The sequence below is a fragment of the Anas platyrhynchos genome, chromosome 13 (genome assembly GCF_047663525.1).
Source record: "Anas platyrhynchos isolate ZD024472 breed Pekin duck chromosome 13, IASCAAS_PekinDuck_T2T, whole genome shotgun sequence".
Lineage (NCBI taxonomy): Eukaryota > Metazoa > Chordata > Aves > Anseriformes > Anatidae > Anas > Anas platyrhynchos.
Genome location: NC_092599.1, coordinates 7,125,902 through 7,150,594, shown reverse-complemented (window position 1 = coordinate 7,150,594; position 24,693 = coordinate 7,125,902). Strand labels below are relative to the sequence as shown.

Below are 24,693 nucleotides of genomic sequence, written 5' to 3'. Positions count from 1 at the left end.
TAATAAAAGACAGGGAGAGAGCTGAGCAAGATATTAGTAGGGTGAAATCCTTCCCTGCGGTGGCAGCCAGAGCTGATAGGGTACGGCACTCAGGCAATGCACACAACACAACAGGGACGAGCAGAAGAAGAGGAGATGTCTCTCTGCTGGCAGCAGTCCACTGATGTGAGCCCGCCATCCCTTACCTCGGACCAGTCGCCAGTTTTCCACTGGGGGCACAAGAAGTCGCTGCAGCGCTGCACCGTCAGCTTCTCCTGCTGGCTGCACTTGCTGTCGTCCAGGACGTCGTTGTAGGTGTTGACACACATGGCCCGCCGCCTCCGCGTGCCCCCGCCGCAGCTCTTGGAGCACTGCAAAGAGGAGGCACTAAGCAAGCACGCTCTGCCGCCCTGTCACAGGCTGGGAGCCCGCTCATCTCCTCCTTTCTTGCAGTCAGGACTACAAAGAGACCGCGGAAAACCTCCACAAGAACAATTTGTACTCCAAGTAACAGGCTATTACTTTATATATTCCTTTAAAAATCCAATCTCGCTAAGCTTAATAAAATCTTGCAGCAATGGGTTTCACAAATTCATCTCAGGTTATAACCCCATTATTACTTTTACAAGTGTTGCCTTTCAGTTCCCCCCGATGGCTGATGCTTGTTCTCATTTTACAAGAGATTAATTCCCTCTCCCCAGCCCACCCTCCTTCCCCGTGCTCTCCCTGGAACGCTCTGGGCTCATGATTCTCTCCGTGCTGTGTCTGCACTCAGGAATATCCATGCCCAGCTTCCTGCTGAAAAGGGTAAAGGGGACAAATTTCAAAAGCCCTCTGCTGACGGCAACACAGCCTCCATTAATCTCAGTGGAAAATAAGAAGCATTGGGCTCACTCGCACTGCAGAAACATCAGTGAGAGCAGAATGGCTGTGGACAACTTTCACAGCCGTCTGTAAAGCAAATCAGCCCCAAGCGAGGAGGCGAGGGAGGCCGGCCTTACCTCGGTCCAGGCGGAGTACCGCCACCCTCCCACGTTACAGTCTCCCGTGCACTTCTCCCTCGTGCTCGGCTTGGGCTGGCTGTTGCAGAAGCGGTCGTCGACCTTCTCCGTCTTCCCCTCCAGCCTGTTGTACTTGGAGCAGTAGATCTCCAGGGTGCGGTACCCCAGCCCGCACTGCGCCGTGCACTCGCTCCTCCTCGCGATGTGCCACCTGAGCCAGGGAAACCAGCCGTCAGCCCCCGCGCCACAAAAACCCGCGAGGGGATCAGAAAGGCGTTATTAAATGGGAAGTTTTGACTCTTCCCAGTGCTCTGTGGTCTCCAAGCACTCCAGAAATATTAGGTAATGACCCCTGGCATTACTTCTTGGAGGGAAGCAACAGTCCCCAGCTTCTCCTTATAGGAAGGAAGCCATGCTGTGGTCCTGTGGGGAGGGAGTGCATGGCCAAGCACAGAGCTTTGACAGCTTTCTGCTCCACATACCAATGTAGGAGAGCCACCTCAGCCCTAAAAACCAGAAGCTGAAAAACACAGCATCGGAAAGTGACCCGACCAGGCTCGAAAGGTGTGAAAAGTCAATGCACCTGGCATGAGGCCTTCACGAAAGCTTCAGCTCCCTGAAGCGCAAGCGTGTGACTGCCACAAGGCACCCAAGGCCCAGAGGTGCCGGTGGGGATTTGGGGTGCTCCCCCCAGCCAGGAGGGACACCCAGCCTGTGCCTGCTTCCCAGGATGGGCAGCATGGGGAACTCCTGAGGACCCACGTGGGGATGTTTTTGGGAAGCAAAGCCCCTGCTTCCCTGACTGGGTCAGTGGGGTGTGTGAGCACCCAGCGCCTGGCAGGGGCAGCTCCTGGGGAAGGTGGCGGTGACATCCCTGTGGGGCCTGGGGACCTCTGGCCACTACAGCAGCCTGTGCAGGCACACAGCCCCATTCCTAAGCCCAGAGAGCAACTGCAGCAAAGCCAGGAGAAGAATAAGATCAAGGGGATTTAGAGTCAATAGCAATCACAGGAGCCCTCGCATCCCTGCCTGCTTTTCAAACTTGGGCATTTCCCCTTCTCAAGTTTCCAACCTGTCGCAATGGCAACAGCTGTTACCGCGACAACCCAGCCTGCAGCAGCTCCGCAGCCGGCTGTTTTCACCCCAGATTTAACAAAGCAAGAGAAACCCCTCAGAAAACTCGGCAATGCAAACTGCAACGCCAGCAGCCGCTTAATGCCACCATATTTAAGCTCCCGAAAGGAAAACAGATTGCTGCTTAAAGGAAAATGGGTTGCGATGATTTAGGCCACACTCCATCGATTCCAGCTCACCAGGAGTTGTCTGGGGACAGCCCCAAACCCACTCCACACTTAAGCTCACTCCTCATTTGAGGCAAAAAACCCAAGCCTTAGTGACCCTTTCGCTTTGAGCACGTTTTTTCTTTGCAGGCTGCTTGTAGAACAGTGCTGAGCATTTTCTCATCTAAACAGATGCAAATTTCAAGCACTATGCTGCACAATGAGATTTTTCAACATTACGTGATTGTTTAAAAATGTATTCTATAGTTAACACTAATTTAATTCAACATGAGAAAACTGCAAATGTAGAAAAGTGCCTCCCAAAACACAGCTGGTGGGCATCGACCCTTCTTGGTTGAGAGGGAGGCAACTGTTAATCCTTTTTTCTGGTTGTTTTTTAAAACCTAAGACAGGCTGCTGAGAAAAGGGATTAAGGCCAGAGGTGAAAGGAGAGAGGAGTAAACAATAAATATATGATGTAATGTATATACATGAGTGAGTAGAGTGCACCTTAATTCACACTCCGTGCCACAAGGCTCAGTTATCGGGTCAGGCTGGGGAATTCGATCACATCTTTGGTCTGACACTGTGAGCTGGTCTGACTCTCTTGTACACACAGGTTTCCTTTTTCTTTCTCCTACACAGGAAAAAAGAAACAAACATGTTGTTTGAGACACAGGATAGCCATCAAATCAGTTGTTCCTCTACCTCCTTTGATAGCAGTATTTAAGAGACATTTAGTTATGCTTTTAAATCTCCTTCAGAAAGAGAAGGAACAGGGGCAGGAGAGCTGCAGCACGCTGCACTGCATTTAGCACGATTTGCATACGTAGCTGGGAACTGCTGGGTGATAGACCCAAACCAAACACCCATGCCTTCTGCACCCTTAGGCAATGCACAACCTTTTCAGTGCTCCAGCTGCCTCATCTGCAAACCAGGCTGCAGGACTTACCTAGCTCAGAGGGGGCTGTGAGGTTTCCCTGCTTTGCAACCGAAAAACAGCAGCAACGCAGTGCTATAACTTGCAAACTGGTACGGGGCACCACAAGCAACCTACTGCCGTGGCCAGGGAAACGCTCAAGCCCATAATATGAAAATCTCCAAGGCAGCAAACGGAGAAGGATTCATCAAGGGTGCTGAGATACCAGATGAACCCACTTCATCTTCTTTAAAGCCTTCCCAAGCACCTACCTTGGCAGAGCTTACTGCAGGGCTGCCAGGGGCCATAGGCATTCCAGTAAAACTGCTGAGGTTTGTCTTCAATGGGGATATTAAAAGTGTAACGAACGTCAGGATTGTACAAATTGCCCACTGATAAAACCTGAGAGGAAAAAGGGATAAAGCAGAGTAAACTAACAGACTTCACCGCCTACTGTTTTCAGTCCAATAATGCTCGGCAGACTTTTCCACACGCACAACATATACTTCACCTGAAGTGTTATCTCTTGCTCAATCCGATCTGTAGAATTAATCCTTTCAACAGTATTATCCGATCCGCTGTATTCGATCACAGCATTCCCAACTTTGATTTCCCTTTTAAACATACTGACGACAAACTCTCCATTTAATATAAAGTCTCCTTGACTGTTAGATAAGGCTGCATAGGTGCAAAAAACAAGAACTAAAGACGCAGAATTAACTCAGAGGTACATAATAACGTGGGTCATGTGCTCTCAGTGCTCCCTTCCACTGGATTTGGAGGAAAAGTCAACTGGCACCCTTAAACAGAAGGGACGTAAAGAGAGCAGCAGAGGTCTTACAGACATCATGCCTACTCCTTTTTTCACTGGAAACCTCATTAAAATGAAGGCTGAATGCCTGAAGGTGTTCCTAAACAGCTCACCCATAACCTAGGGCGAAGAGACACCGAACAGGCGTGCCAAGCAGGCTGCTGTGGGCTGTCTGGATCCCAAGTATAACGCAGAAACAGTTCTGCCCAAACCTTTTCATTTGTCGTGCAGATAGGGTGACTTTCACATTGCTTCCAGGTGTGTTCTTAAGGTAAATTTCTGTGCCCTAATTGCCTAAACTTCATTTTCCAGTGGATAATTACCACAGAGTTTGGTCAGCATCTCCCTCCCTCCTCCCCTCTTACTTTTTTATTATTCCAAATCTTAAGGTATGTGAAAGCACCGAAGGCTTAAAGCCTAAATGCTTTATAAAAGGAACAGTTTCCTGAAAACAGCAGTCTGCTGCACAACTTCACACTAATGCGATTATGTAGCTAATTTCCTAAGTTAGTTTCCCCACCATTTCACCCATCACAGCTACATTACTACAAAGCCTCTGTACTGAAAAAATCCAAACTTAACACCAAAACACCAAAGGGAAGCTTTTTACACCAAATGAGGAGAGATAATGAAGCAAAACACTGCTTGGTTGCTAACAATCATAGATGGAGAAAAACTTAGAAAGCAGACTCTATACTTAACCGAATTCCATACTTTGGAGGCTTTAATGTCATTAGGCAGTGGTAAAACTCATTAAAAGATTCCTTCCCATTTACTGTATCTTCCCCCAACAGTAGGTACGCGTCTTGGACTTGATGACAACATCAAATTCCTCCTAAATTGTTAAGCAACTACAGGGTTCACGGTACTGAGGGCCCGAGATTTCACACTCAGTGAGCTGCAAAATAAGTGGACACATGCACGCTTCTCATTTGCTTCTCTTCAGGCCTAATATGAAGAGATGCTTTCCCAGCAATATTAAAGCAACATTAAAGAAGATTTGACTTCATTGCTTCCCAAGAAGATTAAGGGCCCTCCAAGAAGAGTTGAGAAGTTCTTTGGGGCTCCTTCTGGGGTGAGCTGCTCTGAATAGGCACCACATGGGGACGATTGCTTTTCTAGAAAAGAAGAATGATGAAACCTTTCTCTCTCCCCCAGGACAGAAAGCTATCACCCCTCAGTGGGGTTTTCTGATGTGCATCCGTGCTGCCCCATTTTGGTGCATTGCTGTGAAAGCAAAGACTGTGGCAGTGCAAGGACAGCCTGGGAATTGGTGGGGCAGTTTCTGCCTACATAAGGGGTCTGGAAACATGGACAGCCTTTCAGAGTGACAGCCAAAACTACACCATGGTCTCCTCTACCTGCTTTCCAAGTGGCACAAAGAAGGGAGCTTCTTCACCCCCCAGCCTGGGCTGGGAACCCCCAGTCCCACTCCTAGTGCACCCAGTTCCATTGAGTGCTTAGGCTAAGCTCCACATTTTGGGAAAAGGTGCCAACAACTCATGGATATTGCTGTCCCTTCATCCTCTCTTCAGTCTGTGGGAGTTGTGTGTCCCTGCTTTTGAAAGATACAGCTCGCTCCCTCTGTGCTGGTGCTGCTCTGCCCTGCTCCTTGCTCCCCTTGGGTCAAAGATGCTCCTCTCTGCACACCCCTTTCCCAAAGCACGCATGGAAATCACCACAAAACAGCAGCACCAGCCTGTTTTGCTGAGCTGTCTTTGCAAAACAAGGTGCAGCGAACTCAGAGATCTAATAAATAAGTGACCCCGAGTGCCTGGTGCCAGGCACGGGGTGTGCAGAGGAGGGGACACAGAGCCAGAGCAGCCAGCCTCCCCCACGGGCTGCCAGCAGGCTCTGAGGGACACGGGCAGGACTTGCTGGCAAACCCATTCTGCTGTCAGTAGGGATACAGTCAGCCACAACGTGTTGTTTCCTCTACTGAGCCCAAGAAGATCATGCTACAGATTACTGCCTGGCATGGTGAAAAAAACAAACACATGGCCATGTTAAAAGCTGTGTTCATGCAGCAGACTGGTCTAACATAGTACTGCAAGCATTCTTCATTTGGCTCTAGAGACGTGCCTACAGGTTAGAGAAATCACTCTCTGTGAATAGCCAACTGCCACAGGCCAAGGCATTGTTAGGACTAAATCAAATCAACTTACTATACAATACCGGCTGGTGGGGACAAGAAAGGCTCAGACTAAGTGAAATCAGAATTATTCTGATACTGCAATAGAAGATACTTTCTACCCACATCTTTCTAGGTATGTCACATTTACTGCCCAGCCAAGGCATGGTGACAGCAGAGGAGCATTAATTTGCAATTAAGCCTCCATCAGAAGTCCCAAGTCTGGCTGCTCCCCAGCTTCGTGCCTCTGCTGTCACCCCACAGCCTGGGCTCAATCGTCCCTCCTAGCCCCAGAGATCCTGCAAGGGGATGCTTCCTATCACCTGAGAGCCTCCCTGACGTTGCTGCAAGGATGGCAAAACCAAAGAGCAGGATGCGGCTGAATGTACTTGGCTGACATACAAGATACATTCTTGAAAAGAAAACCTCCTTTAAATTAATTCTTCATCTCCCTTAGCAGAGAGCAGCCAGCAGATATATCAACACGACCAGAAAACAGAGCCAAACTCGGGACTGAAAGACGCACTGCAACTCACCCAGATAGTTGTCATCCTCTGGTTTCCCTGAGTAACTGTGCTGACGCACATCAATATTTGTTGCACCAGCTGGGATGCGGACCACAACGTTATAGCCTAGAACAGATTTAACACAAAGTCTATTACACAGGCATTTCATTTGCTTTTTATGGGGGGAAGGGAGCTGAGTGAAATTACCTCACATTACACAACCCAATACTCTTCATTTAGGGATAGCGTAAATAGATATAAACTGGAATTTGCTATAGCTAGAAGGATTTCGCATTTTCCATCGGTGTTTTTGTAGATTAAGTGTGGTAATGGCTTTTATAGACCCGCATTTTTCATGATAAACTTTTTAGCAACAGATTCTTACCATAATGCACCGTGTTAAATGTGCCCGCAACAGTTTTGCATGAAGAATTATCCCCACCACAAACACCACATTTATCTCTTCTTGCTTTTGAATTCAGCACATGATCACATCCAGCTTGCTTTAAGAGGAAAAAAAAAAATTGAAAAACGAGATTGAGCAAACGCAGACTGGAACAGCATTTACAAACCTCCAAATTAAGCCCCACAAAAGCTTTGTGTGGAGAAGGCTGCCGCGGGACAAATTGCTTTGCTTCCCCACGTTTCTGCGCTGATTTACAGCGCGGCCATCCCACGCTGGTTACAAACAAAAAGCAAGGCTCGGGAGCACCGTTTGCACCCGGCAGTGCCTTAGCTGGAGGAAACTTCTTGCAATTCGTCTTTCCCATAGAGAAAAGTGCCCCCCCAACACACAAAATGGAGACCATCATTGCAAAGGGAAGGGAAGATCATTACCCGGCAGAGGCCCTGCACACAGATGTCGTTGGTGTCGGGGCCACAGGGCGTGCCGTCGATGACGCGGTCCCGCAGCTGGTAATACGCCGTGTTCCCCGCCACGCGGCAAAACAGCTTGCACCGATCCTTCATCAGGACTGGGGAGGGAGGAAGACCAGGAGAACATGACCAGCTTGCCATCGTCCCGATGGGCCACCCGGAGGAAGGAGCCCGGCCCCCGCCACTTACTGCCGCTGTATTTGGGCACCCAGCGCACGTTGGTGGGCAGCCCGTTGATGTTGAAGTGTTTCCCGTCGAAGTCAGCGCACTGCTCGTCCCGGAAATCCTTCTTCAGCTTCGAGCAGGGCTCGGTGTTGCAGGACTTAAATTTCATTCGGCGCCCCACACAGTATTTCCCACCGTTTTTAGGCCTGCAGGAAAAAAGGGAAGAGAAGCTGGCTGCACCATCCCATCAAGGCTGCATTTACCGGTGCCTCCTGCATTGCTTTCACCTCTCCTCCTGGCCTCCTGCCTCTGACCTCCACCCCATCAAGCTTCTGCATGTGGGATGCGGCGCAGCAGGGAGGTTTTGTCTTATTAAAAGCCAAAACAAAACATGGAAGTGATGCTAAAAAGGGATGGAAAAAGGGAGTGTTTGCCCTCCACAGCTGTAGTAAGAGAGGAGAGGAAGTGCAGCATTTTCCTCCCCAGGTGGAGATTAAGCTTCATGCCGAAGGATCCCCATAAGGGGAAGAACCATCCCTCCACAACCTCATCGGCCCTATAGATTTGGAGGGTTCGTCTCTGATCTACTGGCTTGCAAATAACTGAACATCACAGCAGAGAGCTGCTTCCCTGCAGAGGCTAAAAGGCCAGGCAGCACTTAGGGATTTATAGCCCAAAATTGTAGAAATGGTGACACCAGACACTTTTAAGTAGCTTCCTCTGACAGCAAGTTCTGGACAGCAAACCACTGTGTACATACAGGGGTATCTACACACAGCAAGCCCACAGGCTCCTACAGCTCAACACAACCTTTCGGTGTCTCAAAGTACAGGCGCATCACCCACCTGGGAAGCCCAGCAGTGCCTTTCCTCCCACACATAACATATTCAAAAACTATTTGTGACAAGCAGCAGAGTTCCTGTGAAATCCCTCAGTCCCACCCCAAATACAGCCGGGTATGATTTGTCCTCAGGCACAGCCTGCAGCAGGAGCGCTAACACCAGCTCCACCTGCTCCGAGGGCAGCTCTCACGTGCCGCCTGGAAACTCAGTGCTGCCACTTGCAAAGCTTCCAGGTGCCTGCAATTAAACAAGTAACAGCGACACAAAGCCCAGCCGACCACGCAGCACTAATGATGGATTTCATTTCACAGACTGCTCTCAAACCACTTCTCAGTAGAGTGAGCCTCTTCTCCACCTTAGTTATTTGTCAAACCAACTCCTGCCTGGCCCCCTCCAGCCCCAAAGGGACATCCTGACCATCTCTGGAAGCTTCCTAGCAGCAGCATGTTCCAGGCCTTGGTGAGCCAGAATCATCCATGGGGGAGTTAATAGGATTCATCGTTTTTGCTTTGAAAGCATTTATACCGCAGTAGGATTGTTGCAATCTGACAAAGCCTTTAAATAATGCAAACATCTAACAGACCTTTTCTTAAAAAAAAAAAAAAAAGAAAAAGCTTGCAATGATGACATTTTTATGGTAACCACATGGCTTCCAATACAAATCAGTTTAATTAATATGAGACTTCTAAATGCTGTTAATTAAGAAGAACGTGCAGGAGCCTTTTTTCTTTTTTAAAGGGTTATGTCTGACATGATCTGAAGATCCCAAGCTATACTTTCCTTTTCTCTAGACATGACACATGAGATTGAGATAACATTGAACACATGGGCACACCACAAACTGAATGATCCTAAAAGTTACCATCGCGTTAGAAACCATCAGCTTGGTAAGTGTGGCAGTAAATCTCCCCACAGCAAGCATTTGGGGCTTAAGCACACTCACATTTCAAAAATAGCCCCAAACCACTCTGACAATTTTAGGGTGTTTTTAAACCAGTATTGCCTTTCACAGTCTGGGTAAACAAAAAGAGCTGACCCTGAAAAATAAATCTGCCTCATGTACCATCAATTTTTAGTGCTATGAAGAAATGCTGGATTCTTCAGCGCTGTGTAGTATTTTTATGGATCATCAACACCGTACCGCAGGGCTGGGAGGGAAGCAGTGCACACACAAATCTCCTTGCCCTGGCTTGATTTCCCTTATCTCTGACCCATCTATTTTATCAAGTAATGGCCAGTATCAGACCCGCTTCCATTCTGGCATTGCTCTCCTTAAAAACTTCACAGCCCTGCTTTGCTGACCCCTCAGCTGGTGATCTACTTCAAGGCACCCTAGGAAGCCTCAGGACACGATCTGCCAGCCCATTCATCCCCACACGTGCCCGCATGGCCAGCTCAGACAGCTCCCAGCACAGGTATAGACTTTGGTGATGGACTAAAACGCAGACGTGACCCAGCTCGCATCCAGAGACAACACTCACCCATGCAGAGAGGCACTCCTGAACACAGGGCTCCTGGCATTGACATTTTGAGAAATATGCCTTTCCCCCATCATTCTGTAGCTGTGCCTTGCTTGGAAAGCAGGGCTTGCACCACAAACCCTCTACGTGACGTGCTGCAGCCTTTGGCTCTGTCGGGACCATCCAGCCTCGAATTTCCACGGGACTGCTCTGGGATGGGTCTGGTCAGTGAACACATTCCTTAAACTTGTGTCTGAACACAGGCTGCTTCCTTTCCAGAGGCCCACAGCTTCCTACAGCCCTGCAAAGAGCTCAGCCCTGCAGGTATCAGAGCAGCATACAGAGGCAGGAGCTGCAGCACAGTATGGGGAGGTCATTTGGAATGCCAGATTTAGCAGAATATTTTATTGGCATGCAAGATGCCACCCCAGATCCTGGTGCTGAGAAAAAGCTTAAAAAAAGGGAAACAGTCTTTGAATGTAAAAGACTTGAAAAGTATTACTCCAGGTTGGTTTTGCTGCCTTTCACAAAGCACAAAAAGCAAAGACAAAACCTGCTCTGTATATTTTTGAGGTACTTTGAAAAGCAAGAGAGGCAGGCATGTTTTGTTCTTGCCTCATTCACTTGCATCATCTCAGCACCACGCTAGCAGGAGGGAGGATAGCAGGAGCCCACACTACGATGACAAATTTTGGAGACAAAACAACATATTCGGCACAAAGCTGTGTGCATGGTGCTACAGCAGATGGCTCCCTGCAGAGCCCTTACGAGGCGTTCGAGAAGGGGCCAGCATCAGGTCCATAGCTCAGGACAAGGAGCTGGAAAATAAGCAGTGGGAAGCGTAGGGGATTTTACAGGCAGCTTGGTGCCTAGTGGATGTAGGTGTTTTTGAAAGTCCCAGGCAAAGCAATGTGCCTCACAAGACACCAAGACACAAAACAGATGCTATAAAAGAAGATGGAATTTAAAATCCCTTGGTTAGCCTTTAGGACAAAGAAGATTTTCTATCAGGAAAGCTATCAGTCCAAACAGACACTGCTCCAGAAAGCAGGAATACATCTCGCTGACAGCATCCGAAGGTTTGGCTGCACAGCTATTTCTGTGCACAGAAAGGTATTTCATTTCTGTGTAGCCATGGCTACTGGGAGACCATATGGCACGTGCTGACTCAGCACAGCGAGACAAGAACTCCTTCACACTTGGGTGTTTCTTGGCGTTGTTTTAATTCACGGGCTGGTGTCCGGCTCCCTCAGCCTCATCCCTTCTCTTCCCTTTCGGCACTTGGCCAGCCCCTGCTGTTGCCATCACTGTCACTGCAGGCACAAACTCTCCCATCAGCACTCCTCCAGCATGGGCTTCAAAGGCTCGCAGCAGGTTTTGCAGAGGGATGAAGAAGCCGTCGCGCTGCTGATGGCAATTTCCTCGGCAATAAGCCGTCTGACACCAAAGGCGAGAAAGCACAGCGAGCCTGTGTGGCCTTTTACAGCCCCTTCCTCCAGCCAGCCACCGAGCTGTCTGCCCTCCATCGCCTTGCTCTGCCCCAGATGAGAGCCCAGAAAGCATCCTGCTCACCCCTTCTTGCTCTCAGGGGACAAAAGGAAGCAGAGAAACCAGCACAGTTCACAATTTGTGCAAACACTCTGCTTTCATACCAGTTGCTCAACCCGTTACTAGTATTTCACAGGCCACACATTCATCTCCTCAAAGCCTGCGGCCAAATTCCCTGCCATTTCAAATAGCTCAGGATTTTGCGTTCCAGGCTGATGGCAAACATTTTCAAGCACCACTTTTTAATGGGGCACAGATTTCAACTGAGGTTTTGCTAGTCTGCGCCAGCTGACACATACCAGCATAAAGGATCAGCTGCGAAAGCAGCCAAAAACTGCAAAAACATCCAAAGCAGGAGAAAAATGGTAGAAAACCACGGAGAAGATCTGGCCTGCAGGAATAGTTGCAAAAGCAGGGCTAAAATGGTGAAAAATGGACAAATAACACAGTACATAGTATCCCCGGACTCCTCCTCTCCAACCAGCATCTTTCTGACCCACAACTTTGAGGAAAGAAAAACACCACTGGGACTAAGCAGGACCCCAGTTGTACCCACTGGGAAAACAGGAGGCAATAAATAAATGCAAATACAACAGCTCTTTCCTTTTTTCTCCCCCACTCAATGGAACCCCTTTTAGCACACTTTACCCCCGAACAGAGCCGGGCATCCCTGTCTCAGCACTTACTCGGGCCGGTTGCATTCCCGTATGGCCGTCTTGATGCCGCCGCCGCAGGTTCTCGAGCATGTCCCAAATGGGCTCCAGGTCCCCCAGGCTCCATCCACCACCGGCGCCTCTCGCTCCTTGGGCACACACATCCCAAAGCGGCAATGCTGCGTGCAGAGAGATGGGGAAGGGTTGCATCACATTCCATTACTAGTTGGGTGCCAGAGACCAGCCTTAAGCCAAAACTCATAATGCAAGAACTATTTCACAGTGAAAAAAAATGAACTCATTTACTTGTTTCTGTCACCTTCCTTTTTTTTTTTTTTTGAAAATCCAGGGCTTGATTTTAAGAGTTCTATAGCAGAGCAAACACACAGGGATGGCTTCAGGCAGTGATTTACAGGAGGAGGATTGAGGACAACAACATCCACCAAATACTCCCTGTTTGCTGGTGCCGAACAGCACGGCAGCGCTCATGGCACTGGTGTTTGGAAAAGCTGCTTATCTGATTTCCTTGAGAGCAGCAGGAACCGCAGAGTGTCAGGAGAGGAGACAGACCACAGGGAAAAGAAGAGAAAAAATGCAAACCTCTCCACAGCTGCACAGAGCCCAGAGCAGAAGAGAGAAAGGAAATTTCTAAATCCAAAGGGCAAATTAAAAGTAGAAAAATTAATTTCTCAGTCCAAAGTACTTTTTTTTTTTTTTTTTTTTTTTAAACTCAGCCATAACACGGGACTTGCCAAAGCCTGGTCTGTGCTTGTGTTTTCCAGCTCTAACCCTTGTTTTCTTTTGTTTGGAAAAATGGTTTAAATTATCTCAGCAAGCCCCTGTCCCTGATTTTTTATGGTATTAATTGTGTTTCTTTGGGGTGTGTTTGCTAGCACAACTACAGAGACTTCTGGGCAGGCAATAACTAGAGGACAGCCACATTATGGTACTGCTGATCGAAATGGATGGATGGAAAAATGGCGTTTCACTCTCAACGAGTAGTTCTTGTTAATGCAGATTGACACCCATGGACATGCCTATCTGCTGGCAAATGCCTAAATCATTGCAGTTATATGAAGCCCAAACGTTGCTGATGGCTCACAGATTAGAAGAGGTTAGAGACTTAAAGGAGAAAACACAGAGATGCATCACTAAAATATTCCCTTACAGTAATTCTCCACACCTGAAGATCTTCATGGAAAGGGGCTGAATTTACTGATGTGCTGCATTTATCCATCCCCTTCACTAACACCAGAACAAGGTTGCATCAAGACACACCACAAGCTCACCCCCTTTTAGACATCCTTACAGAGCACCTTAGGGAAAGCTATCTGGGAAAACACCAAACGCAGGGGGCTGAAGAACAGGATGGGGGCCCCCATGCCAGTCCTGCACAGGGACTAAGAGGTCCGATGGCTATCGCCAGTGAACAGAAACACACGACATCAATACAGCAGAGCTGTCCCAGCAGAGAATTTCTTGCAGAAATGTTGATGCTCCCAGCTAAATATATAACCGCAGTCATGCTTGGCACCACTGACCCAGAGAAGACGACCAAATAGCTAACTAGTGAATGTGCACAGCCTTCGGACCGTGACATGACTTAGACGTCTCCCATCCCATGGTTGAGAATTAACCAGGAAATCACCTACATCTCTTGGTTTTATTTAAAATTGTGGGTTTGAGGGTGATAGGAAATCAAGTGGGGAAAAAAAAAAAAAAGAGCAGCTGTTTTAAATAAGCAGCAAGATTATCTTATGGAAACGCAATGGTGTTTCTTGGAACCACGCTGTGAATAGTCTGGCTGTGCAGCCTTCATGCCTTTTGTATTTTAAAAATAATTTCTATGTTGAATTACAACAGAAAACTAAAAAGTCTGCCAGGGTTCTCTTTCCTATGAGCTTACAGATCAGACAATGAAGAGAATAAAAGAGTTTTTGTCTGGAGCAAGTTCAAAATAACTTAAACGGACACAAAGTTGAACAGGAGAGCAATAGCAGGGACAGGAGACACTATAACAGACTTTCCTTTCCTTTGTCTTGCCACAGGAGTCCTAGATAATTCACCAAATCCAGCTCCCATCCACGGGCTGACTTTGGCTGAATAGATTAGCAGGGGGCAGACAAGTGCTGTGAAGCTTCATGCATGCATAACATATACGCTACCTGCTGCCCAGAAGGCAGGAGACAGAAATGATTACTACCCGTCTACTCTTCTTTTACCATTCTTTAAACAAACCTGAAAACCGCAAGAGATAGAGGTCCGAGTTTATGACCCTCTTTATTTCCTTTCTTTGTGGCACAGTGATTTATTTCTTGCCCGTAATGCACTGGAGCTGTGAAATACTGTAAACCATTGTGGCTGGTATTCACCCAAACACCAGGCTGAGTTTATTCCTTGGGCCAGCGGTATCAAATTCAGTGTCCTCACATGCAAAATATGCATAAGCTAACGCTCCCATGTTGTTTTAGTATACTTGATTTAAGAATAAATGCGGAGCCTGATTAAATCTACATCCCAGCAGTTTTAGCCAGACTTTTCTAAGCTATTCAGGCTCCCTCATTTCCAAAGATATCTCCATAAAAAAGGCATGGTATTTTCTCCATCTGCCAACCCATATATCATGGATTTTAAACATGCAGACTTGCAGTAAGGCATTAGTCAGCAAGCAGCAGTTTGATGGGGCTCCTGGCCACAGCAGAGCACCAAAATAGTGATTTATTCCAAGGAAAGGCACTCCAGACTCACACCTCAGCACTTTACAAGCCCAAGAAAACACTCAGGAGGAGAGAGTTGATGACAATCCAAACTTCGAGCTTGAATTAGATCAACACAGAGATATAAGAATTACTCCATAAAGCCTTTTTTGAGAGTACATTCAAACGCCTAAGCACGATTGGACTGTGTTATCCTTTCTTAAGAGCCCCTCCGCTCTCTGCTGGGAAGTTCAGGTCACATTTGTCTAAATTTGTCTAGCCTTGTCAGACTGGCTAAATTTGTGGAGTGAAATGTTTTCCCTTACATAGGCTTCAAGAGCCATGCAGATGTACACGGCCTCTCAGCTAATGCATGCTAACTCCAAGGAAGTGCTAATGTGCTGAACTGCAGATGCTTGAACAACACTCTGGTCCCTATCTGAGGGTAACAATGCTGGTCTGAAAAAAAACTGCAGCCCAGATTTTCAGCCTCAAAATAGTCATTTCTGAGCTTCCAGCAGTGACCAGCACTCACAAATGGAGAAGTTGAAGATACAAGGTCTAAAGTCAAGGAGACTCCAGGGATGCCTAAGTATTGGTGTGCCACTGGCTCCAAAGAGTATCACAGGAATAGGATTTCCAGACACAACTCTAAAGCACATTCTCAACGACAAAAGCAAAAGTGTTGACTGCTCTTTTCCATGAGAAAGGAAGGCAAATTGATACAGTGCCTGTTGCTTTGAATGAATTCAGTCAAGTTTTGTTGAACAAATGACTTCTCAGGCATATATATGCAGCAAAAGATTAATTCAAAAAAAAAAAAAAAGATCTACAACCTTTGTTTGTTTTAGTTAGGATTAGAAAACTAGTTAGAATTTTTCTTCAAAATATTCAGCAACTCAATTAAAAGAAAAAAAAAATTCCTCCTAGCTACTTTTCTTGAGATCTGGACAACTGAAAACTAAAAACTTATTCTAGAAGCCACAATACTAGTGGCTTCTAGCTAACATTGCGCATACAAAGTTTCTATGAATTACTGCCAAAACCGTTCCATACAGAAAATGTCAACCAGTTCTATATTTTACTCATAAGTTGTCAAGATGAGAAGCCAGTTGGCAAATTTACATTATGCAAAATTACTAATTACTCACATCAGATAGGAAATTTCTAATAAAAGCTTAGGGAAGCTTTACAAAAGTTTAATCAAGAGTTCATTCAAGGGCATTAAATTAAAAACTAACATAAGCACTCCAAAAAGAATACCTGCTTTAAACAAAGTTATATCAAGCAATTTTAATCACGTTATGAGGGGTAGAGTTGACTCCTGCGTACCAGGATTATGACACAGAGCTGGCTCTGGGCTTCCACACTTGCAGGCAGAAGCTGTGCCCCATTCAGCCATCGGGATTAGGATGACTGTGACAGACATGGGAGATGTACTACAAGGCAAAAACCACCAGGTGTTACAGACCTTTCCAGGCTCACATTCTGTCCCATCTGCCCAGGGTGTGTGCTGGGTACGACATCCTTTGTGCGCGCCATCAATGTTAATGCACCAAAGTCGCCGGCACTGCATCTGCTTAAGTTATTGAAAACATCAAAATATTAAATAAATTCTTCCCACATGCCCTACTGGATAGAGAATCCTTTATGAAATTATCCCCCTGGGATTCATAATTAAATCAGAAGCTTGATGATAGCCTGATGGCTCATCCCACCCCTGCAGCCAGCAGAGCCAACAGCCAGCTGGTAGGAGCATCCTTCGCACCAGCCCCCTGCCCCTTTCACCCAACTCTGGGAGCCTTACTTTGCTCTGGCAACACCAGCAAGACCAAGGTGTGGAATTGCACTTACCATGTAGGGGCACACTTGGGATCCAGGTCCAAAAATTAACTCGCATTGCTTATTGACATCATAAATCAGCCCAGGAAGCTGCTGCGGCAAGGCGTAAGTTCTTGATGAAGGCTCATCAAGCAAACACTCCCCGTAACCAGTGCTGCAACACAGAGCAGAACAGCATCAAACAGGAGGTGATGAGACCAGAACCCACTGCTTTTTATCTGAGTTAGCCTTAGGGCAGACGGGCACCACATTTACCCTATTTAACACACTACAACAACCGCTGTGGGCTTGAGCACAGGGGTGTAGGAGGCTGTTTACCCATTCACCACCCCCTCCTCATGCTGTGCTAACAACCATCTACCATAACACAGCCAGCTACCCTGGCAAAAGCGTGTCTGAGCGTGCACAACCTGCACTTAGCTGCTGAGCAAGCACCGATACACATTTAGAAATAAAATCATTGATTAGCAGAAGCAGCACCCATGGGACAGAGCCCCTGGATTTGCCAGGACACCATCAAGGGTCTCGCTCTGTTCCCTACCACAACTTGTGGAAAGGCATCACAGCAAAACAGGTGATCACCATGCGTCAAACTGACCCGAGGGCTCCTTCAACAGTGTTTCCACGATGGACTAGTGCCAGGGCTTTCTCTTGACCTGTGGAGCAGAAAGGCAGATGCAATCTGCCTCCCAAAACACAGCTCCATATCTGGGCCACAGGGCTTGGAAAACTCACTCTTCAGGTTAGAGGAGAACACGCATTCCTTAAAAGCAACATCCATGGGGGAAGACTTACTCCTCCCCTTTGAGAGGCCAGTCCTTGCCAGCTTATCACGAGGCTGAACTGGCAGGGACTGGATGCCAGGGCTGCATTCCTGCCCTATGTAAAGGATGCGTGCACACACAAATCCCTCTCATTTCCTCCAAGCTCTGCACACCAGGGTTTCAGATTAACTGATGAACCCTGTGGGACACATGCACATGTAAAAACAGCCCGACACACACAGATGTAAGTCCTTACTCCAGAAACTCAGTGATGTATTTCCTACTGCATTTTGACCACATCCAGGGATTGGTGTAGAAGTTCAGTGTTGGTGCCATAACATGCTGTTGGTTTTTTCCTCCATCCTCTTTGCACTTGTGATTGTCATCGTGTGGCATGTTAAACCTAAGAGAAACACAGCAGTGACAGCTTCAGTTGGATAAATGACAAAGTATGTAGCGTAGAAAGATCAACAGCACAAACTAAATATAAGCAAACCTGAGATTTTTCCACAGATAGGCTACTGGTAGGCATTACAGCATAAAAACAGATGATTCGTTTAGGGACATAGGGACCCTTTTTGGGGTAAGACACGACTTCAGCTGGGGCTTTCTTTTCAGCTGATGGGCTTAGTCCTGCAGGCAGGCACCTGGTCCTACCTTTGTAATAGTGCAGCCTCTCTGGAATTGATCCAAAGAGCCAAGAGATGATTGGGGGAATAGGTCTGCAAAGGAGAGGGATGGCTTGAGCCCACGGACAACCAGAGCCTGAAGTCCCTCGTGTATGTAGGCAGCACCCTGTGTTGGCTGTGTAACGGGCTGCACTGGGGATAGACTTGGCTCCTACACTTTCTTCTGCAGGTTTCCAAAATGCCATCGAGCATCAGTATCAGCACAAACCCACGTGAAGCTTGCAGCACATGACACATTGAGGAATGCGGCAAATACGCAACGGAGACAGAACGGCTTAAACCGCTTTGCTGTTTGAAGTGGAAAAGGGGAAATGACCCAGTGTGATCCTGCGCTCGAAGGCTGGGGAGTTTACATCCCATTAAGATTACCTCCGGTGAACCACCTTGCCACTCTGCTCCCTGCAAAAGAGCAAGGAGGCATTTCCTGCTCGGCTAACCCCTCTGGGGCAGCGTTAGCGAGGGAATTAGCCACAGGTTGGGTGTGGGGAAAGCCAGGCCTTGGGGGACTTTCTGTTGGGAAATCTCATGTAAATAAATACTACTGCGATTCAAAATAGAACGTTTCAGGCAGCCCTCTGTGCAGAAAAAGGGAGTTTAGGACAATGAGCGATCTGTGCCTGGGTACTCATCCATCCCACACCCACAGCTCCCGCTGCAAACCAGGTGGGAGGTGGTTTCGGACTGATCCAGCTGCCTAAAAGGGCTGGGGACAAGGGACGATGTGACCTAAAATGACTTCTCTTATAACTCATTCTCGAAATCAAAATGAGTTAAAAGAAATTTCCATTGGAAGAGGTGAATCTTCAATGATGGCATCTCTTCAGGGCATGTCAGTAGCATGAGATTTACCTTGGCAAAATGGCTCAGCAGGTGGGTTGGGCTCGTTTATACATCCCGATCAAGTGCCACATACCCTGGGTAGCTCCCCCTTTCCTGCAGCTGCTGGCTGCCCCCAGCAGCCCCATGTACAGTTGAGGTGGCAGGCTGGGGACCTGCTCTCAGAGACTTCAGTCCCAAAGGCCAGGTGAGATGTCCCTTGCCTTCATCCTCCCCGCAGCACCTCGGGATATTTCGTTAGCTTCCCCCCCAGCTTGGGGTACTGTCACTCATCCGCCCCAAAACATGGATCTGATGTTTTTGCTGCTCTTGGATAAGCTCCACAGCACTCCACTGCCTCCAAGTCACACCACGGCTTAATCCTCCTCGGTGGTATGCCTTCTACCCAAGTATGTTTATCTCCCCTCAAATAATTCAGCTCAGCAGGTACTGAGTCCTAGCCTGGCTGGCAAGTCCCAGCTAGCATAAATATCAATCTATTTAAATGTAAATGTATTTACATAAAACATACACATGGCCAAGTTCATGTGCTATTGTGAACGCAGTGCTCAGTCCATTATCTTCACTAATTGAACAGCTCCTGTAGGGGTCACAGACAGTACCCAGCTCTGCCAGACCTAGGAGAGAACAAAGAGGCGTACAATAGAAAAGGAAGCGTCACCCATAGTTTAGCACAGGCAACTAACATTGTCACTACAAAAAAAAAAAAAAGTTTTTAAATTACACAGAAAAGGTTTTCCTTACCCAGAGTATCACACTTGTCGTGCGCTCTACAAATGTCCTGTCTGAAAGCAGAGCAGACCTGACATGTTAGTTTTCAGTGCAGCAGTGAGATGAAGTACAAGCACAATCACAAAAACATCCACAAGCACTTCTTGCTCCTCCAGCGGGCCTCCTCGTGCTGCTTTGTCACATTGCCCAGTCAGAGCCCGACCCAACCAGGGGGTTTCACACATGTCGATACCCTGGGCAGTCCTGAACCCAAGTCATCTACTGCCATGGGGGACACGTTATCCCAGTTCTGCTTGTAGTTACACTACTTCAACAACTGCATGTGATTATACCCACATCAAACCGAATGTTTCGCACAGCTACAGATGTTACGTGCTCACAGCCTCTGACTGGCCATGGTCTTCATGAGAACATCCACCATACCTGGTGACAAGGACGGCTGTGTCGTGCTGAAGGTGACTTCCTTCGGGGTGGTTCTGGGATTGCTGCCACTGGCAAAAGTTTTTTAATGTTGTCTGGGCATTGTAAGATATTGCAGGACCATCCTAAAAAGCGATACACACAAAAGCAGGTATTTAGTTATTCATCTCAAGGCTTGCTACAAGTGTCACTGTCAAACAGATGGAGAAGAAAAACACTTCCTTTACCTGTTCGTTATGTATCACGACCAATTTCACAATAACAATATTAATTAAATTTCCAATGCTTGGGTCTTTGTAGATAGAAGCCACCTATTTTAAGAAGAAACAGAATTATTCAAGGAAACAAATAAGACAACACTTGCATATTTTTCATTTTGCAACCTTTTTTCTCCTGAGCCACTCTTCTGCCCTGCTCTGTGCTCTGATGCTACCTGGCCCTGTATGTACCCACAAACTCACTGCACACCTTGCAGAGACCTCCTGCCAGCAGCACGACATTATATGGAACAAGCCACTGATATTGCAGATACCCAACGCTTCCCTTTGCTTTACCACATCACCAAATGACAGCATCATTCTGCTCCAACACCCAATGACCGCTGACCATGACTGTCAAGAGCAGCTTATTCTCTCAAGTGCCACATTTTGACATGGACAGTTTTAGACCACAATATCCATGGTGCTTCCGCACTCAAACAGGATGAGAATCCCTGCAATGACACGACCAGGTTGGATGCTCCCTTCCAGTCACCACATATCCATAAAGCTGCCTGTCCAGGGACTGCACAACTGCATCCTACTACCAGCAGCTACTAAAATGCTTGTCCTCAGCCTGGAAAGCCAACCCTAGCACTGTGCTGAGGACCAAAGTGATCGCCATCTCTTTCTCCTTTAACAGCAAGGGAAGCCAAGCAAGCGCATAACCTACTAGCATCCATCCCTAGGAAGGCTCAGTCCACAAAGCACATTTTTAATTTAGCTGCTATTTGATGTGAGCCTAAAAAAGGAGAACAATCTGTAGGATAAAGGGAGAGGTGTGGAAAGGGTTAGGAAATGTGAATGGTCTGGGAAGGAAAGCATCACTTGGAGTCTTCCAGCCAAGCTCTACCAAGCTTTACATTACACCCAGCTGAGGCAAACTGATGGTATTCACATGGCAGGAAAGAAGTTCTTTGGCCACCAGGGGTGAACCCACTCCCCGCAGCTGCATACTCACTATTGACATCAACGTTAAGACATAGTGCTGTAGATTGGCTCCATGGTAGGCGACCATCCTGCTGTCAGCCACCACCATCACTTCCACAAACCGAGGGTAGGAGAGAAACCGCTTTGTTCTTCTGTGGCTCTTCTTTTCACTGATAGTCCCGGTCTTGTTGCTACCCGCAGAAAATGAGTTCACTTCCAGGCTGTGCTTTAACATCTCCACGTCGGATAATATGCTGCTGTCTACCCACTGCTTTCTCCAGTGTTTCCGCTTGTTCTTTTTGTGACTATGTTCATGATCTACAATTAAAAAGCAGACACATAAAGTACATTCTGGAGTGAGTAGAGTTAATATTCCAAGCATTCTGTCAAAATACCTATTGACTTCAACCAAGATGTAGTAGGCTTGCTCTAAACAGATAACCAAAAGAGAAGCCTTGTGTGGAAGCCTACCACATAATCCAATGTCTTTAATTCTTAAAGACTGAAGCCAACGACACTTCGGGTAAGGGCTCTCCAGCTGTAGGAACATCCTGTGGCCATGCAGGAGGCCCCGAGCCCGGGCTGCAGCAGCTCCACTCACCCCAAGCCCGGTGAGGGTAATTAGCCAAGGCGGTGGCAGCGTGAGGATTCTGGGCACGTCCAAGGTGGCCAGGAAACAGCAGGAAACAAAGGTCCAAATCCTGTATTTCTAACTCAGGCATGAAGGACAGCAGGATTTGGCCTTCATAGTGAAGCAATTATATATGATTTATTTCTGTCTCTAACAATAACATGGCTGGGCTTCAATTCCCCCCCTCCCTTTATTATTCTGTGCTACAGGAATGGTAAAGGTCATCTAATAGCCAGCTGCCACTGGCTAAAGAATAGAATTCAGGAAGTTTCACATATACTGCTTTTGATATTCAATTAGGCCAAACATAAAAGCAGCCTGAAAATATACTCCATGCTGACACAAAGACGGCAAAGCGAAGAGGGAGAACAGGCAAATAAAACATATGGAACGTGTACAATTAAGATTTACCATCTGATTAGTATGTAATTATAGCATTATTTAAATATAAGAGCAAAATCAGTCTTATTTGATGCCACTTAATTTTTAATCATTTCATCATAGGAAGTTGCTAATTGAATGTGATTCATCCACGAGAGTCTGTTCGCTTCTGCATTTAATATAAAGCCAGATCTGAACTACTCATCTAAGACTCCAGGCTACAACCCTCACGGTCTTTGTAGCTTTAGTTTAATTTAGTCATGCTGGTGAAAAATATCACATTTCCTTATCTGACCCAGTGAGTAGGTTAGAGGAAGCATAATATTAGGGAACAAAGGAATATTCAATGCTCAAACAAGATTTAAACGATAAGAACTTCTTAGCTATTTCTCATGTGTGGTTTCCTCCAAGGATATTTGGTAATAATTTCCAAAAAAAGAAATATGAAATATATTCTCTAACATCAAGGCAGGCAAAGGGGGTTGGCCAGCATCTAGCCATCTGAAAAATACTGTTTTTCCCCCACATGTACATAGGCAATGGATTATTTAAGAATTAAATTCCGTTTACTCTGCACTACCTAAGCCCTGTGAATTCCCCTTTCTTGATACAGTCCAGACCACCTTAATACAGCGGAGAGTCCACAGTTATTTGAGTAAGAATTCGAGAAAGCCAATGGCATTTGTGGTTATAATTGGATTGCCCTAGTTCCTCTGCACTAATCAATGCCGTTGTGCTGGCAAGGTTGTGCTCTCATGCTGGCACGGCTTCGTGGGCAACCGTGACATTATCCCGACTTGTGCAGTGCCAGCGCAGGGAGCCAACCGTGCATACAAATAGCTTAAAGGTGAGAAGACGACCAGACGGTGGAGAAAGTGCTAACCTCAGCCCTCCACCCAGTCCCCCGCATGCTATGGGGCTCCTCTCTGCACCCTTGGCTGGTCACTTAAATTTCCGTATTAAATTACTGACTTCCAGAGGGATCGGCCACTCGAGGAAAAACACATTAAGGATTGAGAGATGCTCAACGAGGGGGCTGCAGCGAGGCTGGACATAGGGCTGCCACGTGAAGGATTGTGAAAGAGGGAAGTGTAAAGGATTCTTTGAAGTGACACCCATTATGTTGGAGGTACTTAAATTAATTTTTATTTACCAGGCTTATGTTGCTCAGGAAAAACAGGAAAAAACACCTTTTCTTTCCCTGTTACACAGGTCTCACAGTGCTTCCTCTCTCCAACACACAGCTCATCCCTTCAAAGCCCAACATATTTTTTCCCACGTATGAAGTCACTCCAACACTTACAGCATGATATCTGGACACCGGTCACGCACAGTATGTTTGCCAACCTAGTTACTGTAAAACCAAGCTCAAGCGAGTGGGGATACATTTCATGTCAAGCCCCTCCTGGACTTTGATAGTAGTGAGCTGTTATCTTCACCCATCTTGCGTGTAACTACACTCAGAGGTGGTGCACATTCACCTGTAAAAGATTAAACACTAATGGCAGTGTACTGCTCTCAACCCAAGCATGAAAACTCCCACCAGCCTTACTGGGAGTCGCACCCAGGGACTGCCAGCACTCTGCTGTTGCTCTCTCTCACGCTGTGTTACGATGGCCACAACACAACAGGAACACTTTTACTCAATGGTGTGTCCTACTCCTACTGCAGTTTAATTAAACACAAGTGAAAAACTCACATCATACAAGAAAACTGCAGTCTTATACCACCAGCTTCCATTGCAACTCCGAACACCAAAAAAGGGTGTGATATTTTTCCACATGCTTTTGCTTTTTTTTCCCCCCCTATCATGTTAATATATTAACAGAAATCAGGAAGCAAAATGGTCTGCTTGGCAAGCTCTCAATCTCTGCAAATGACCTGAAAAACATCTACCTACACATGGCAGTAATTGGATGGGTTTAAGTACCAAAACATTTTCCTTAATTTGCAGAAAAAACAAAACCCCAATGAGTAGACAAACACTTCAAAACCACGCAAGCTGCAGATCAATAATTCAAGTACTAGGCTAATCTATGCACTGATTCAACAGTTAATATTCATTTATGAGATGGCTAAAAGGCTGCTGGAGTAATGCCCATTTTATTGCTTGCTTTACTAAGACAATACATGGTAGTCATACCATCTCTAGACGGGTGCATGATCTCTCTTTTTTTTGTTTATTTGGTTTATTTTTTATTTTTTGGTTTATTTTTTGCTACGTGAAACTTAAAAAAGAGGTCTGATCCTGTGATATTCACTGTGACAGGGATATTCCTTCTCCCTGATGGCATCTTCCAACACATGCTGCTTGTGCTTGCTTAAGATGCCTCAGCCCTGAGC

General features: G+C 46.8%; 1 protein-coding gene across 5 annotated transcripts in view; it reads right to left on the bottom strand.

Annotated features, from left to right (window-relative positions):
* The window catches only part of ADAMTS9 (ADAM metallopeptidase with thrombospondin type 1 motif 9), a 75,892-nt gene that overhangs the window by 39,742 nt on the left and 11,457 nt on the right, over positions 1–24,693 (bottom strand). For 4 of the 5 annotated variants that reach the window (XR_003500396.3, XM_027468026.3, XM_027468022.3 and 1 more), the window contains 18 exons: positions 21,370–21,656; positions 20,379–20,462; positions 20,155–20,276; positions 19,744–19,784; positions 19,511–19,616; positions 17,730–17,876; positions 16,722–16,863; positions 16,339–16,446; positions 12,205–12,350; positions 7,693–7,874; positions 7,465–7,601; positions 7,013–7,130; positions 6,658–6,753; positions 3,691–3,857; positions 3,452–3,581; positions 2,771–2,897; positions 981–1,191; positions 186–350 (listed from right to left, as the gene is read on the bottom strand). Coding sequence is in view for 4 of the 5 variants with exons in the window: in XM_027468026.3 (XP_027323827.3) it covers positions 186–350; positions 981–1,191; positions 2,771–2,897; positions 3,452–3,581; positions 3,691–3,857; positions 6,658–6,753; positions 7,013–7,130; positions 7,465–7,601; positions 7,693–7,874; positions 12,205–12,350; positions 16,339–16,446; positions 16,722–16,863; positions 17,730–17,876; positions 19,511–19,616; positions 19,744–19,784; positions 20,155–20,276; positions 20,379–20,462; positions 21,370–21,656 (2,516 nt within the window). In the remaining variant the exon portion in view is untranslated. The remainder of the gene's footprint in view (positions 1–185; positions 351–980; positions 1,192–2,770; positions 2,898–3,451; positions 3,582–3,690; positions 3,858–6,657; positions 6,754–7,012; positions 7,131–7,464; positions 7,602–7,692; positions 7,875–12,204; positions 12,351–16,338; positions 16,447–16,721; positions 16,864–17,729; positions 17,877–19,510; positions 19,617–19,743; positions 19,785–20,154; positions 20,277–20,378; positions 20,463–21,369; positions 21,657–24,693) is intronic. The other variant, XM_027468024.3, reaches the window with a different exon arrangement.